We start from the raw sequence: 13,887 nt of genomic DNA on the forward strand, positions 1-13,887 counted from the left end.
AAAATCGCAAAATAATTTAACCTAACAAAAGTCAGAAATCTTCTATTAACCAGTTGAAAAAGTTCTTAAGTTTTTTAAGGAAGAAGAATGATAATAAAATATGACTTACTCATAAATTAATACTGCTTCATCCCCTAGAATACAAATGAGACTTATCCTTTCAAAAATAAATTACAAATTTCATAAATATAAGGAACTTAAACCTGCCATTAGCTACCTAGGTAATACAGAGGCTGGCCTTTCTAGCCTAAACCTAACAACATATCATTTTAATTAACTTGATTTACATATACATATAACTAATGTATTTCATCAAACTGTAACTCTTCTAAACTAGAAAGAGAAAAGTTCATTACTTTCATACTAGATGGTATGTCTAACTACCTGATAATCAGTCTCCATGATATTTTCTAGAATGGATTTCCTTTATGTTTTGTTTCATTCATTTATTTATTTACATATCATTTTTTGTTTCTCTGCTGTAACAAAGTCCCTTTGCTGGGCTCAAAATTTCTTGCCAGTTTTGGCACATTTAGGTCAAAGCTTCAAATAACTCCAATTTTTTTTAATACTAAAACGAAGTCCCAATATCTAAAGGGTGCAATGCATAAGCAGGTACCAAGGAGGTTATGCATTGCACCCTTTAGATACATAAAAATACTGAAGACTGAATTTGCTCCAGAAAGTCACAGTTGAAATAATTTATTCTGGTACTAACAGGGTATAATAAAAACACTGAACTCCAAGGCAAGAGTACAGCATTCTGGCCCAGTTCTGCTACTTTCTAATTGTGTGACCTTGGGTAAGTTACTTAATATTTTCAGTTTTCCCAAATCAAGGAGAATCAGATAATTCCTAATTCTCCTCTAGGCATAAATCTCTACAGAATTGACTGCTATTCAATAACTTAAAATGTCTTACAATTAAACAACCTTATATAAGCATACAGGTATTAGTTAATAATATTAAAAATGAAATACAAGATATTTTTCCAATCATTTACTATAATTTTGTTTAGCATGGTCTATTTTTTTGAACACGTGAAAAACATAAAAGAATAAAAAATATTTTTTACGTTTACAATAAAATCCTCTCCAAACATTTTTCATTTGATTAACACATTTCTTCTCAAGGAAAAAGATCTTAACAAGAAAATATTGGGCATAGAAATAAAGTCTAAGAAAATTTACTACATCATACGGAAATATTTTATAGAGAAGACCTTCTGAGTTTTAGCATACTAAATCTTTTTTGGTCCATGAACTATACAACCAATTGAATTATAATGCCCATCCGCTATTTCTATAAGGAGTATTAAAACTTCAAAAACTTAAAAACTGTTTTAAGAATCCAGAAATTTTAATTTAATAGCAAAATAAAATTAAACTTTTAAAAATCATGCTTTGAAACCAAAAAAGACGTGTTCAACTAAAAATTCATAGAAAGTTCTGTATTAATTACACACTATAAAACCTTTGTAATTGTATGTGCTTATGCATGCTCTCTGCACTTCATCATCCCAAGGGAGGCACCATGGACCATAAAACTTTAAAGCACAGAATCCCAAATCACATGAGCCTTTACCTCCCTTCTCTCTTCCCCTAAAGTGATTTTATTCTCATTTTTAAAAATCTCCCATGCTGTGTACAATTTTGAAAGTAGAGGTAAAATTTTAACATCTATACTCAATTCAAATATTCACCATATACAGGTTGCCTTTTATGAAAACAGTACTATGCTAGGTGCATCAATGGGTTTACTCTGAACTGTATATGACTAGTCATATCTCTGAGAAAACTATTTAAAGTACAATTTTGAATAATCAACAGAATATAAATTTCTATATTTGTGATCACCACGTTATATTAATTATCTCTGTTTTTAGCCTCCTTGAGGAACCCAGCTGTCATGTCACATATAAAGCATACATCTGTATGTATGTGTATGTATATTCATATGTGTGTATGTGTGTGTGTGTGTGTGTGTGTAGAGAATACTCTTCTCAACAGCACAACTAACTGCTATAGAAAAGGCTTCTGTCTTCCACTCTGACACCAAACCAGGCAGTGGAGAATCGGCCTAAAGGCTTTTAAAGAGGAAAAGGAGAACGGCTGTAGCACTGTCTCAAACAAGTTTCTAAATATAACACCTTATGGAGATGTGCAGCCATGAGTTCAAAAGGAATAAGAGTATGACAGGCCAATGGGTCCCCCTTAATCAGTTTTTAAACTGCTGTTTCCAGAATTTTAGGTTTATGCTGAATATAAATTGGATGTTTTTAAGAAACATGACAATGGGTAAATTTTCCCACTGTGCATTATGAAGATGGCAATTTTAATACTAGGAAAAGAATATTAGGAACTCAGGCAAAATGTTAAAACTCATATATTCTAATTTCAGTTTTCCCAGTAAAAGTGATAAAGAGTAACTTTGTTTTCACCTTGGAAAAGAACTGCTCACATGGCTACATTGCATAAAATTGTGTTTTTTTAATTAAAAGCTGCTTTTTAATGTTTTTGGAATAAATACAAATGATATAATAATTTGATAAATACATGTGGCAGTTTTTAAGTCCTTGTCTTAGTACAAGGATTATAACAGTATCTTGCGTCAACAGTGAAAGTAAGGTATACACTGGTTTCAACCACATCTCAGCATTTAATCCAAATAGATAAACTCTGACACTGCAAAATCGAAGTGTCAACCAAATACAGTAAAACATTTCATTATCATTATCTAGCAAAATATGCATGTATGATATATGACTTTACAAAATAATTTTCTAACCTACTTCACAATAAAAACAACTAGTGAAGCTCTTGAAATTGACAGATGATATGTCTGGCTGACAGCTATAATTCTAGAGAATGAACCATCCTTTCCAGTCAACCTTCAAATATTTTCCAAATAATAATTTTAGAGGCACAGTATAATTTAACTAAACTTTCTAAAATGTATAAAAATGCTCATTCATTTAATTAAGGAAAAAGTAGAATTCTTGTTTTCATGTTTTATTCCTAAAAATTGAGATTCACATTGCCAAATCCTTTATGTAAATCCAAGGAAATGTATTTGACCTCTTCCCTGGAATACACTGTTGACTTCTGCAAGGTAAATTATAACTATATAACTCTAACCTGGAACTGATGTGCCCATTTTGATTCATAATTAATAAAAATTAAATAATTCTTGGTTCTGTGAATAATTATGAACACTGTTATTCAATCAACTTGATTATGATTAATCGCTCAACCTCTAAACCAACTGTTCAAAATAAGTTGGTATAACCGTATACCAAATTGTTAAATCTTACTGGGAATATATTTGATCAACAACTTGGAGTGGTAAAATGAAAAGGAAGCTCTACAATTTTCTGTTTAGCTCTAATTGTTATGTACTTAGATTAATTAGTAGGATAGGAACTGAATCAGGAAAACATAAGCACATATTGTGATATTCAAGTCAGCAGAGGGCTCACAGCAGCAAATATTGCCACTACGAACCTAAGACCTTCAAATTATTATTCATCCAAAATAAATATTAATTAAGCACCAACTATATGAAAGCATTGGTATGATTTCTCTTTATTCTTTTCCAAAGAAATTCTCCAAAAGGAATTAAGCTCAGTTGTAATTATCCAAAAGATTTTTTAAGGTTAAAAAACAAAAATAATTTTTTTAATAGAAAACATAATTACTTTTGCTATTTAACAATTTCTTTTCTCTTCTTAAGAGTGTGTGATCATCAAATCTCACCATTTCCATTTTCAGGGGACCCAGATTTACCCTCTCCCTGTCAATCATATTACCAAATCTCTGGACCAGGTTTAGGTCAACTCATAACTCAGGATCAATAAACTTCTTACTATTTATCCGCATGTACGTTTTCAATCTAAAAATACATGGGTGGGGCAGGTGAAGTGGGAGCACAGAAACCTTGCAATCGATTGCTTCAATTTGAGTTTGAGGGCATCCTCTCCTGCTTCATTCCATTCAATTTCAATTTGATCTACATATGATCAAGTAAATTTATTTTCTACTATTTATTAGAGAGTAAATATTTGTGGGACTCTATATCAGGCATCCAGAAAGGATTTTACATTGCGCTCTCTCATTTAATCCTCACAATTACCCATCAGAACATAACTACCCCCATTTTACAGATGAAGAACCTGAGGTTTAGATTAATTTGCCTCAGAGCCACATCTAGTAAGTGGCTCAAATGGGATTCAAACACATCCTGTGGCTTTTCCCACAATACCACACAGCTCCTACTCTACCTCACCTGGAACTGGACACTGGAATTATAGAGCTGTTGTATTAGTATCTAACATTTGCAGAGAGCTTTGAATTTTCCATGTGATTAAATGCTTTGCCTTTTTTAACCCTCACAGAAACGTTACGACAGGAGTATTATATTGCTATCCCCAGAAGGATTAAGTAACTCATCTAAGATCACACAGCAAGTTAAAGGCAGAACCCAGGTCTTCTAAGTCCTGGTCACAGGCTATTTCCACTGCACTACGGTGATGGAATTACTCTCACTGCCAAGCCCACCCCTTCCTGTAAGTTAAAAGCTTTTCGAATCCTACCTTCTATAGGTGGCACGGTGTTGAGAACACAGTAGGTGCTAGTTCCGCAGAATACACTTTGGGAAACGCTCTAAGGAAACAGAAAATAAAATGTAAAACTAATCTTTGAAAAAGATATATACTGGCTCTTCTGTGATATTCCTGCCAAAGATGCAAAACCTGAATCTAATCATGAGGAAACATCAGACAAATCCAAATTGAGGAACATTCCACAAAGTGACTGGCCTGTAATCTTCAAGAGCATCAAAGTCATGAAAGTCAAAAAGGCCCGAGAACTGTTCTGTATTAAAGAAGACTGAAAAGACAACCGATGCAACCCCGGGTTCTGGGTGGACCGTTTTCTATAAAGGTCACCACTGGGCCAACTGGTACAAGTGGACTGGCATCTGAGGATTAGACAGTACAAACGTCTCAGTGTTAATTTCCTGATTTTGATTACTGTATTGTGGTTATGGAGGAGACTGTTCGTGTTTGCAGGAAATACACCAAGTATCTGAGGGTGATGAGACGTACTGGCAACTTATTCTCACATAGTTGGGGGAAAAAGTTCTTTGCACTACCCCTGCAATTTTTCTGTAGGCATAAATGTGTCTCAAAATTTAAAAATACATGTGTGTGAAAAAAATATATACTGGTGAACATCTATTTCTTGTATAACATTTTTAAATTAGGGAGTGTATGTGCTTTACATATAGCAAATTTTTACTAAGAAAAACCAATGCTATATTCATTTTGCAGTTCAGTCAATGCTCAATGACATTATTAACCATTTCCAAACCGTACGCCCAAGATCCAACTCATCAAAATACTCTACTGAGTCCCGACTAACATACGGCAGGCGTAATAAGTCAGGAAGAAGTTGGAAGACCATGTCTCCGCTCTCAGGATGCTTCATGTAGATAAAATTAAAGTGTTCATATAAAACCTACACAACGGTAACTTTAAAAAAAAAGAAAAAGAAAATTTCTTTGACTCTTGCCAGCCAATTACTTTCCAATCATAAGAATATCCTTTTTGTTAAGTTGCAGTATTAAATAAATTTTTATATTATTCATCTTTCATTATAAACCATATATTTATATACTCAGAAAACCAAGGATAGTTTATGAGTTCAACAACCACTCTCAATAGTTTATATTTAAATACAAAAAGCTCAGTTCTCCCACTTACTAGCTGTCCTTGGGAAGTAATTTAACCTTTCTCTATTACTCTGTTCAAAGAAGTAGAGATGATACCTCTCTATCCTAACTCCTAGGGTTGTTGGGAGAATTACAGGGGATATTGCATACAAAGTGCTTTAAATACAAAACCATCACGCAAATGCAAAATGCTATCATCATTACGGTTAATAAGGATAATCTCTAACAATGTTAACATTTTCTAAGAACAAACAGGATTGCCTGAGTTTTGTGTGTCAAAAGTGTTGAAATCTGACTAAACTTGACTTCTATGAATTTTTAATTTTCCTCTCCCTTAACATCCGTGATAAGTACTTCACACATAATAAGTCCTTCTCCACAATGTGACTCCTAGCTACCAGGATAACCATCAACTCCCTAATTATTTATTTTCTGTTTCAGTAAGTTCTTGTTCCAGGACTTTTACTGTCCTTCTTCTACTTGATTTAATCAACAGCAATAACTATTGATTAGCAACCTGTGGCAGCATCTGTAGTAACAACCTGTGTAACATCTGGGCCCAAGGATTCTCCCTATAAACTATGGACCAACTTCATAATTCATATATCCTTTGGAAAATTCAACAGTAGTTCCTTCCCATGACGAGGAGCATGGAATTACAGCACATCGTGAAAAGTGGCTGATGTCAAGTCAGCAGTACTCTTACTTCATGAAACAGCTATACGAGTTGCCAGCAAGAGCATTCCAACCACATTAATGCAACATCTCACCTTAACATAGTTTCTGAATTGAAACTTAAAATTTTACGATGTCAAAAAGAAAGTCTTACACTCAAGGCTGAACATTTTATGGCTTCCTATTACCAAAAACAGCTTAAGTTTACCTCTTATCAAGACATCACAATAATAGTCTTAGCATCAAAAGTTTTAAAAATCACTAATGTACAATGGGACACACTAATGAATGGCTTCATACAAAAAGACTTTTACACCTTACTTCAAAGTTGGATAATAGGTAAATTAGTGGTAGAATAGACCCAATATCAAACTGTAAGAATTAAACACTAAAAATAACGTAAGAGAAACATCATGAACATCCAACCATGTTTTCTCTATAGTACTGGCATGATAAGCCAAGTCTTAAATAGCTCATTTAACCAGGAAAGAAACTCACTCACAGAACGTGAGTGTGAAATCAAATGTCATTCTATCCTCAAAAACAAATACAGGTTCTCAAAGCAAATAAGCCAAAACACAAGAAAACTCACGTAAGAAATGGCTACCTTATATTAAATACCCATGTGCCAGACTCTGAGCTGGGTTCTGTCATGGAGCCCTTGAGATCTATTGCTAAAAGTCTGTTTACAATAGCGAGCCAGAGAGAGGGAGTGGAGGGAGGAGCACCAGTCTGAGGGTCTGGAAAACTGGAGTGCTGTGTTCCAATTCCACCAACTCCTGCCGAGAAGCTGACCTCTGTGTCCACAGGACAACAGGCAAAGTGGGGAAAGCATAAGCTCTAAAGTCAGGCAGACCTAGGTTCAAGTCCTCCCTTGGCAGCAAGTCTTCACGCTGCCCTCCCTGGCTGAGTCTTAAGTCTAACTCGGGACTTCTTGTCCGCTGACTGAGTTAGGCAGTCCTACTGGTGCTGAGTAGCCTGTGTTTCCCTCTCTTAGGATGCATCCCTCTTTATCATAACTCCTTCCATTTGTTCTACAAATATTAAACGAGCACCTAACATGTGCCAGACACTATCCTAGGGGCTGCAACCCAGCAGTGAACAAGACAAAGGTCCTACCCTTGTGGGGCACATGCCAGTGGGGGAAGTAGGTGGTAAGTGGGATAAATGCAGAGAAGGAAATAAAATGGGCGGTGTGAGGGGCTGGCCCAGTGGCCAAGTGGTTAAGTTCGCGCGCTCCGCTGCAGGCGGCCCAGTGTTTCGTTGGTTCAAATCCTGGGCGCGGACATGGCACTGCCCATCAAACCACGCTGAGGCAGCGTCCCACATGCCACAACTAGAAGGACCCACAACAAAGAATATACAACTATGTACCAGGGGGCTTTGGGGAGAAAAAGGAAAAAATAAAATCTTCAAAAAAAAAAAAAAAAATGGGCGGTGTGAGGCCAGCCCGCCAGCGTAGTGGTTAAGTTTGCAGGCTCCACTTCAGTAGCCCGGGGCTCACAGGTTCAGGTGCCAGGCACAAACTTACACACCGCTCATCAAGCCACGCAGTGGCGGTGTCCCACATACAATATAGACAAAAATTAGCATAAATGTTGGCTCAGCGACAATCTTCCTCAAGCAAAAGGAGGAAGACTGGCAACAGATGTTAGCTCAGGGGCAATCTTCCTCACCACAAAAAAGAGTGGTGTCCTATAGTGAAAACTCAGGTAGGGAAAGCACTGGTCTCTGAATGTACACGTGTGTGCGTGTGTAGTGAAGGGACTACTTGACTGGAGCATCACAAAACCTGGATTCTCTCATTAACCTGATGAGTGGCTCTCAGCTTGGCTACATGTTAGTCAACTAGGAAGAGTTTTAAAATTCTGATGCCCAGACTGCAATTCTGAGCAGTTAAGTCAGCACGTATGGGGATGGGACCCAGACATCAGTATTTTTTAAAGATTCCCAAGTAATCTCAGGATGTACCCAAGGATGGGAACCACTGAAATACACAGTTGCGTGATTCTGGGCAACTCTCTGGCTTTCCTAGTTTTCTCAAAATTAAAATGGGAGGTTGACCTTGAGTAGCACATCTCCACCTTTAACATGCATGTGGGCCACCTAAGGATCTTATTAAAATCCAGGTTCTGACTCCCAGGTCTGAGTGAGGCCTGAGACTGTGCCTCAAAGAAGCCCCCAGGTGATGCCCAGGCCATGATTCAGGCCCACACCTTGAGTATCGGGAACTAGACAATCTAAAATGCAGGAATTCAACCTAAAAAATGATCCTTCTAGTCCCAATATTCCCACTGCAAAATTCCATGAATTCCTAATAGACTAAAGAAGTAATTCTGTCTGTTAATACAAACTATCATAGACAACTACAGCAGACTATCCAAGCAAGATAACTGAGAGAAACTACAGGATGGTTACTCAATTAAGTATAGTGCCCAGCATCTCAAGAAGTGCCCAAGAGGGGAGACACAGAAACTCTATAAAACATATTCCCTGCCTTCAAAAAGTACACTATCTAGTTGGAGACAATACTAAAAAACTACAATAAAGAAATAATACGTGATTTCTTAAGGCTAAAATGAGGAGTAGATGCTAACAGTCTACAACCTCAGTAACTATCTGTGTACCAAGCAAAACTGAGGCACACACTGTATTTTGTTCATTTCTGTCCCCCTTCAGAGAACCCAGGTCTGGGTGTTACACACAGCCACCCTCATTACACATGTATAGAGTTTTTGGATGACAGAATAAATGGAACAAAATGCTACATAAGAGGAAGTGAGTACAGGCTTTTGAACAGAGAAGTAGCATAATGAAAACTGCATTTACAGTTCTTTGAAATAAGGACTGAGAACGTTTAAGTCTCCATAGAGTCTCTTTAAAGCTAACTGAGGATCTACATAGCTTATTAAATCAAAGACAGACAGAGGCCACAGTGAACACAATAAACCACTTGTATCAATTAGAAGTGATACATTAAAAAAAACTGTCAGGGGCCTGCGCAGTGGTGCAGCTGTTGGGTTTGGACATTCTGCTTCAGGGGCCCAGGGTTGGCCAGTTTGGATCCCGGGTGCAGACCTATGCACCGCTTGGTACCCCATGCTGTGGCAGGCGTCCCACACATAAAGTGGAGGAAGATGGGCACGGATGTTAGTTCAGGGCCAGTCTTCCTCAGCAAAAAGAGGAGGACTGGCGGCAAATGTTAGCTCAGGGCTAATCTTCCTCAAAAAAACAAAACAAAACTGTCACATATTTTATCATGACAAATCGATTCTTGAAATTCACTAGTCATTACACATAACATGACATACAAATAATCAAAATTAAAGCAAAGTCCAAAATTCTCAGCACCTTTACTAAACTCACCAGTTTTGCCTAGCATTCTAGGTATCACACCTAGATCAGTTAGGGAGGCTAACTCTTAGAACAAGCTGTATCACGGCTCAAATACCATAAACATTAATTCTTGCTCGTGTAAAGTCCAAAACAGGTGTTCCTCATCTGTGGAGAGCTCTCCTCCAAGCAGCGGCTCCGGCACCCATGCTCCTTCTATCTTGTAGTAGGAGCCTTCCTAGGTCACTGGGCTCTTCTGCAACAGCCAGCAGGGAAGGAAAGGGCATAGATAACCACACCAGAGGGTTTCACAGGCCAAGCCTGGAAGTGGCACACTTCTCTGCTGCACTCTATTGGCTAGAACTTGGCCAAAAAGCCACACCTAATTGCAAGGGAGGATGGGAAATGCAGTCTGGCCACACGCCGAGGAAGAGGAGATGTGTTTCCTGATCAGCTAGCAGTCTCTGCCACAATGCCATTTGTAATTGTTTTTTTTTTTTAATTACAGAAGAGTCGTTCCTTTCAGAAACGTCTTCTGTTAACCTACAGCTCCACCATTCACCCCTAAGGCCATTCAACATCTAAAACCAATCTAGTAGTTTTTCTTCTCCAATAAATGTTTTTCTAACATACTCAAAATAAGACACATCAAGGGCATCCTTGAAGGGATGTCTGGCTTTTCATCCCAGTATCTCTGGTACTTAATACTTAATGTGTGGCACATAACAAGAGCTCAAATATTTCTTAAATTCATAGATGAATAACATGCCCAAAAGTTCATGGAAAAGAAAAAGAGTGGTCCCATCTCTTCCCTGGTGACAGTGGGACTCACTGAAGACCATCAGTCTTTTTAAGACTCTCTCTCCTCTCCTAAGGCCACCCTGAGTTGCCACCCATCCTCTGGCCTCTGAACAATCAAGCAATAGGACAAAAGCTACTTTAGACCCACTCATAAGAACTGAGGGGTAAAAATACTCACCGGTGCTCAAGGACACCAACAGAGCCAATACTACCATGTCTGGCTAGAGCACAGGCCTGCTAAACAAAAAGGAGCCCAGAGTCTGTCAAAGGCCCTGCTCTGGAGACACTCCATAAAACTGGGCTAATTAACTCCAAGACTGGAAAACCAACATGTACATCTAAACACAAGTAACTTCATCCTTTTTCTGAACCACAAGGGTTAGTGGGGAATAAAATTACGTGGCACAATACAAAAATATTTTGTGCTCACATATTACCACTTTTCAAGAAGTTTAAAATATACTGTAAGTGCTACTATAATAACCCTCACAACTCTCCTATGGGACAGAGACAAAATTAAAGTTTGTATTCAAGTTAAAAGGAAAACCGTCTGATAGGTGGCTGACTTCACACTACTGGGGTGGGCTCAATAAAAAAGTGAAGCAGTAACCTCTAAGGTAATTGGGGCACAAACCATTTTAGGCTCTCAAATTGAGTTCAACACCTAGAATTGAGTTCAAAAGCAAACAAGTAGCTAAAACAGACCACAAAACAGCTGAAGGTCTAAGAAGCTTACAGAGGAACTAATACTACAATATACCAAGCCTGATTTATGACCTGAGAAATCACATTAATTGATTCACTACCACCAGAGATTCATGTAAAGGATATTTAAAGTGATTTCAGAGCGGGAAAAAAAAAAATTATTCTTTCTAGATATAAATCACAGCATCACTAGAATTTTCATAAATTTAATTTGGCTAGGAAGCCAGTATACTCAATATTCTAAAAATAATCAAAGAGCACTTATTAAACGTCCACATTTGTACAACTAGATTCCAGTAGAACATATCCAGAAAAAAACTATATAAAATTTAAAATTACATTGTTTTAGCAGCATTTATCATTACTAGTACTAATGACATCAATTTTTTTAACTCTTCAAACAGCACTATAAAACAGCAAAAAAATCAACCCAATTCTATGTGATATTCTATGTGATATTAATGTATGTATAAGAAGCATTTTCATATACAAAATCTAGTTTTGGTCCCAACAGGTAGCAGAGCAGACCTTATGTCTATTCTGGAAATGGAAACACCAAGGCACAGACACTTGCCAAGAGCCCCATGTGAGGAAGGAGCAGAACTACACCAGGAGCAGGTCTTCCTACACTACTCCTGTGCGATTTCCACAAGAACACGTGCTCTCTCTCCAACAACACACTAATGCTCTCCACAAAGAAACAACGCAAAAGTCTGGGCAGAAGAAGCACTCAAGTTGCTCTGACAGAAAAGCTAAAGCAAATGTAGACACTGAGGAATATCAAAGAATATCTAGTAATCTAAGCTCGGGGGTCATCATCCTAGAGGAAAGGCTAGCAAGAGAACAGAATGCTACTACACATGCTTGGATGTTGATCTGGTAGAAAGATTTTCTGTGCTTCTCAAATAGTTTTTGGTCCATGAACCACAGACCACCCATCACCTATCACTACTTGCTACTGCCCCAAAAAATAAAACCTCATCAAAACTAAAGGAGAGAATGACACTGTTTCTCATAACAGAGCAATGAGGCGTATGCCAAGAAAATGGCAGCCGCTCTTCCCTGAATGGAACTCATCTATGTGGGAATCTCACCTAATCCCAGCAGAGCCAGAACTAGGAAGGAAGCCAAGACACACTCTGAGGCCAAAAGAGATTTTTACAAAGGCCACGCACAAAAGCTCACACACTTCACTGGGAGAAGGGCTCTCCGATCCGAACACCTAGCTTGATTACTACTAAACTACTCACAGTTCTAATAAGCTTAATTATCAGGTTGCCAAGCCCACAGAAGAGCAGAAGCAACAAATGAGAGAGGAAAGGATAGCTAGAAATCAACAGAAGCAAAAGAGTAAGAAGGGACAGCAAGGACAGATTTTTTTAAAACAATAAAAACTGCATACAAGGACTTGAAACGTACAGCAGTTTGGAGTCATTTATCATAAAAGCAAACACTCTACTCAAAAGGCCCTAAAAATACCACAGTATTAAATAAAGCCCAGTTCAACAACGTAGCTACAACCTAATAAACCCAAGTTAACAAGAAAAATACATGTTAAAGTCCATGTGTTCTACTACACATAGGGAAAAAAGTAGTAGTTTTGTTTGTGTATCACTTTACAGTCTATAAAATACTTCCATATGAATTACCTCATTTGACCCTCAACAACATCATAAGGCACGAAGGAGAGATACCTCCACTGGCCAGGAATTTGCTGGTAAATAATTCAATTTTAGCAAGACAGAAGGGTTTATCAATGGCAATTATAATACAGTCTGTTAATTCATCTAACAGGAGAGCACACTTCAAGAAGCACCGACCCCCCTTGTTAGGGGATGAAGGGACAGGGCATGGAAGCTTTCTCGAGAAGGATCACCAACACAACTGTATCCGAACCTTCATCTGGAACTTCACCTCCAAAACTTCCCTCTCTAAAAACTCCCATCCTGCCGTTTGCATCCTACAGGGCTTCTTGCTAAAGAAGTGTGCCATCATCCCTCCCAATTGTGGTGGATAAACTTCATGGTGGACCACCCATGATCCACAAATCTTGATTCACACATACCCCTGTGTAACCTCCTCCCATTGAGTGTGCGCTGGTCCTAGTGACTTGGTCCTAAGCAACAGAACACAGCACAGGTGATGGGACATCACTTCCACGATTAGGCAACACAGATCACACCTTTGGTCTTGGTAGCAGGCTCTCTCCCCTGCTGGCTCTCATGAAGCAAGTTGCCATGTTGAAGGAGCCCATGTGGCGAGGAACTGAGGCCTTCACTCCAACAGCCCACAAGAATGACTCCTTCAAATGGGAGCTTAGAAGAGGATCCTTCCCAAGTCAAGCCTTCAAATGAGACACCAGCCCTGGCCAAGACCTTGACTGAAGGCTTGTGAGGCCCTGAAGCAGTAGACCTAGCAAAGCCCTGCCTGAACTCCTGAACCACAGGATCAGAAAATAAATGTGTCCTGTTCTAAGCCATTAAGTTTGTGATAATTTGTTACAGCAGCAATAGACAACCAATATACCCACAGTCCATCGGGTCCCAGTAATTTCTTTTCTCACCTTGGACTTGATCAATCATTTCACTATCATTTGCACTCTGCACTGACCACCAAAATCTGAAAGAATTATCTGCCCTCTAG

General features: G+C 38.3%; 1 protein-coding gene across 43 annotated transcripts in view; it reads right to left on the bottom strand.

Moving 5' to 3' along the window:
• CAMTA1 (calmodulin binding transcription activator 1) overlaps positions 1 to 13,887 on the bottom strand; it is an 853,189-nt gene that overhangs the window by 818,264 nt on the left and 21,038 nt on the right. For 30 of the 43 annotated variants that reach the window (XM_070610969.1, XM_070610946.1, XM_070610968.1 and 27 more), the window contains one exon: positions 4,592 to 4,661. The exons of the other annotated variants lie outside the window; for them this stretch is intronic. In XM_070610969.1, coding sequence (XP_070467070.1) covers positions 4,592 to 4,661 — 70 coding nt within the window. The remainder of the gene's footprint in view (positions 1 to 4,591; positions 4,662 to 13,887) is intronic. 43 annotated transcript variants of the gene reach the window in all.

This window comes from Equus przewalskii, chromosome 2, assembly GCF_037783145.1.
Source record: "Equus przewalskii isolate Varuska chromosome 2, EquPr2, whole genome shotgun sequence".
In the NCBI taxonomy this organism is placed as follows: Eukaryota; Metazoa; Chordata; class Mammalia; order Perissodactyla; family Equidae; genus Equus; species Equus przewalskii.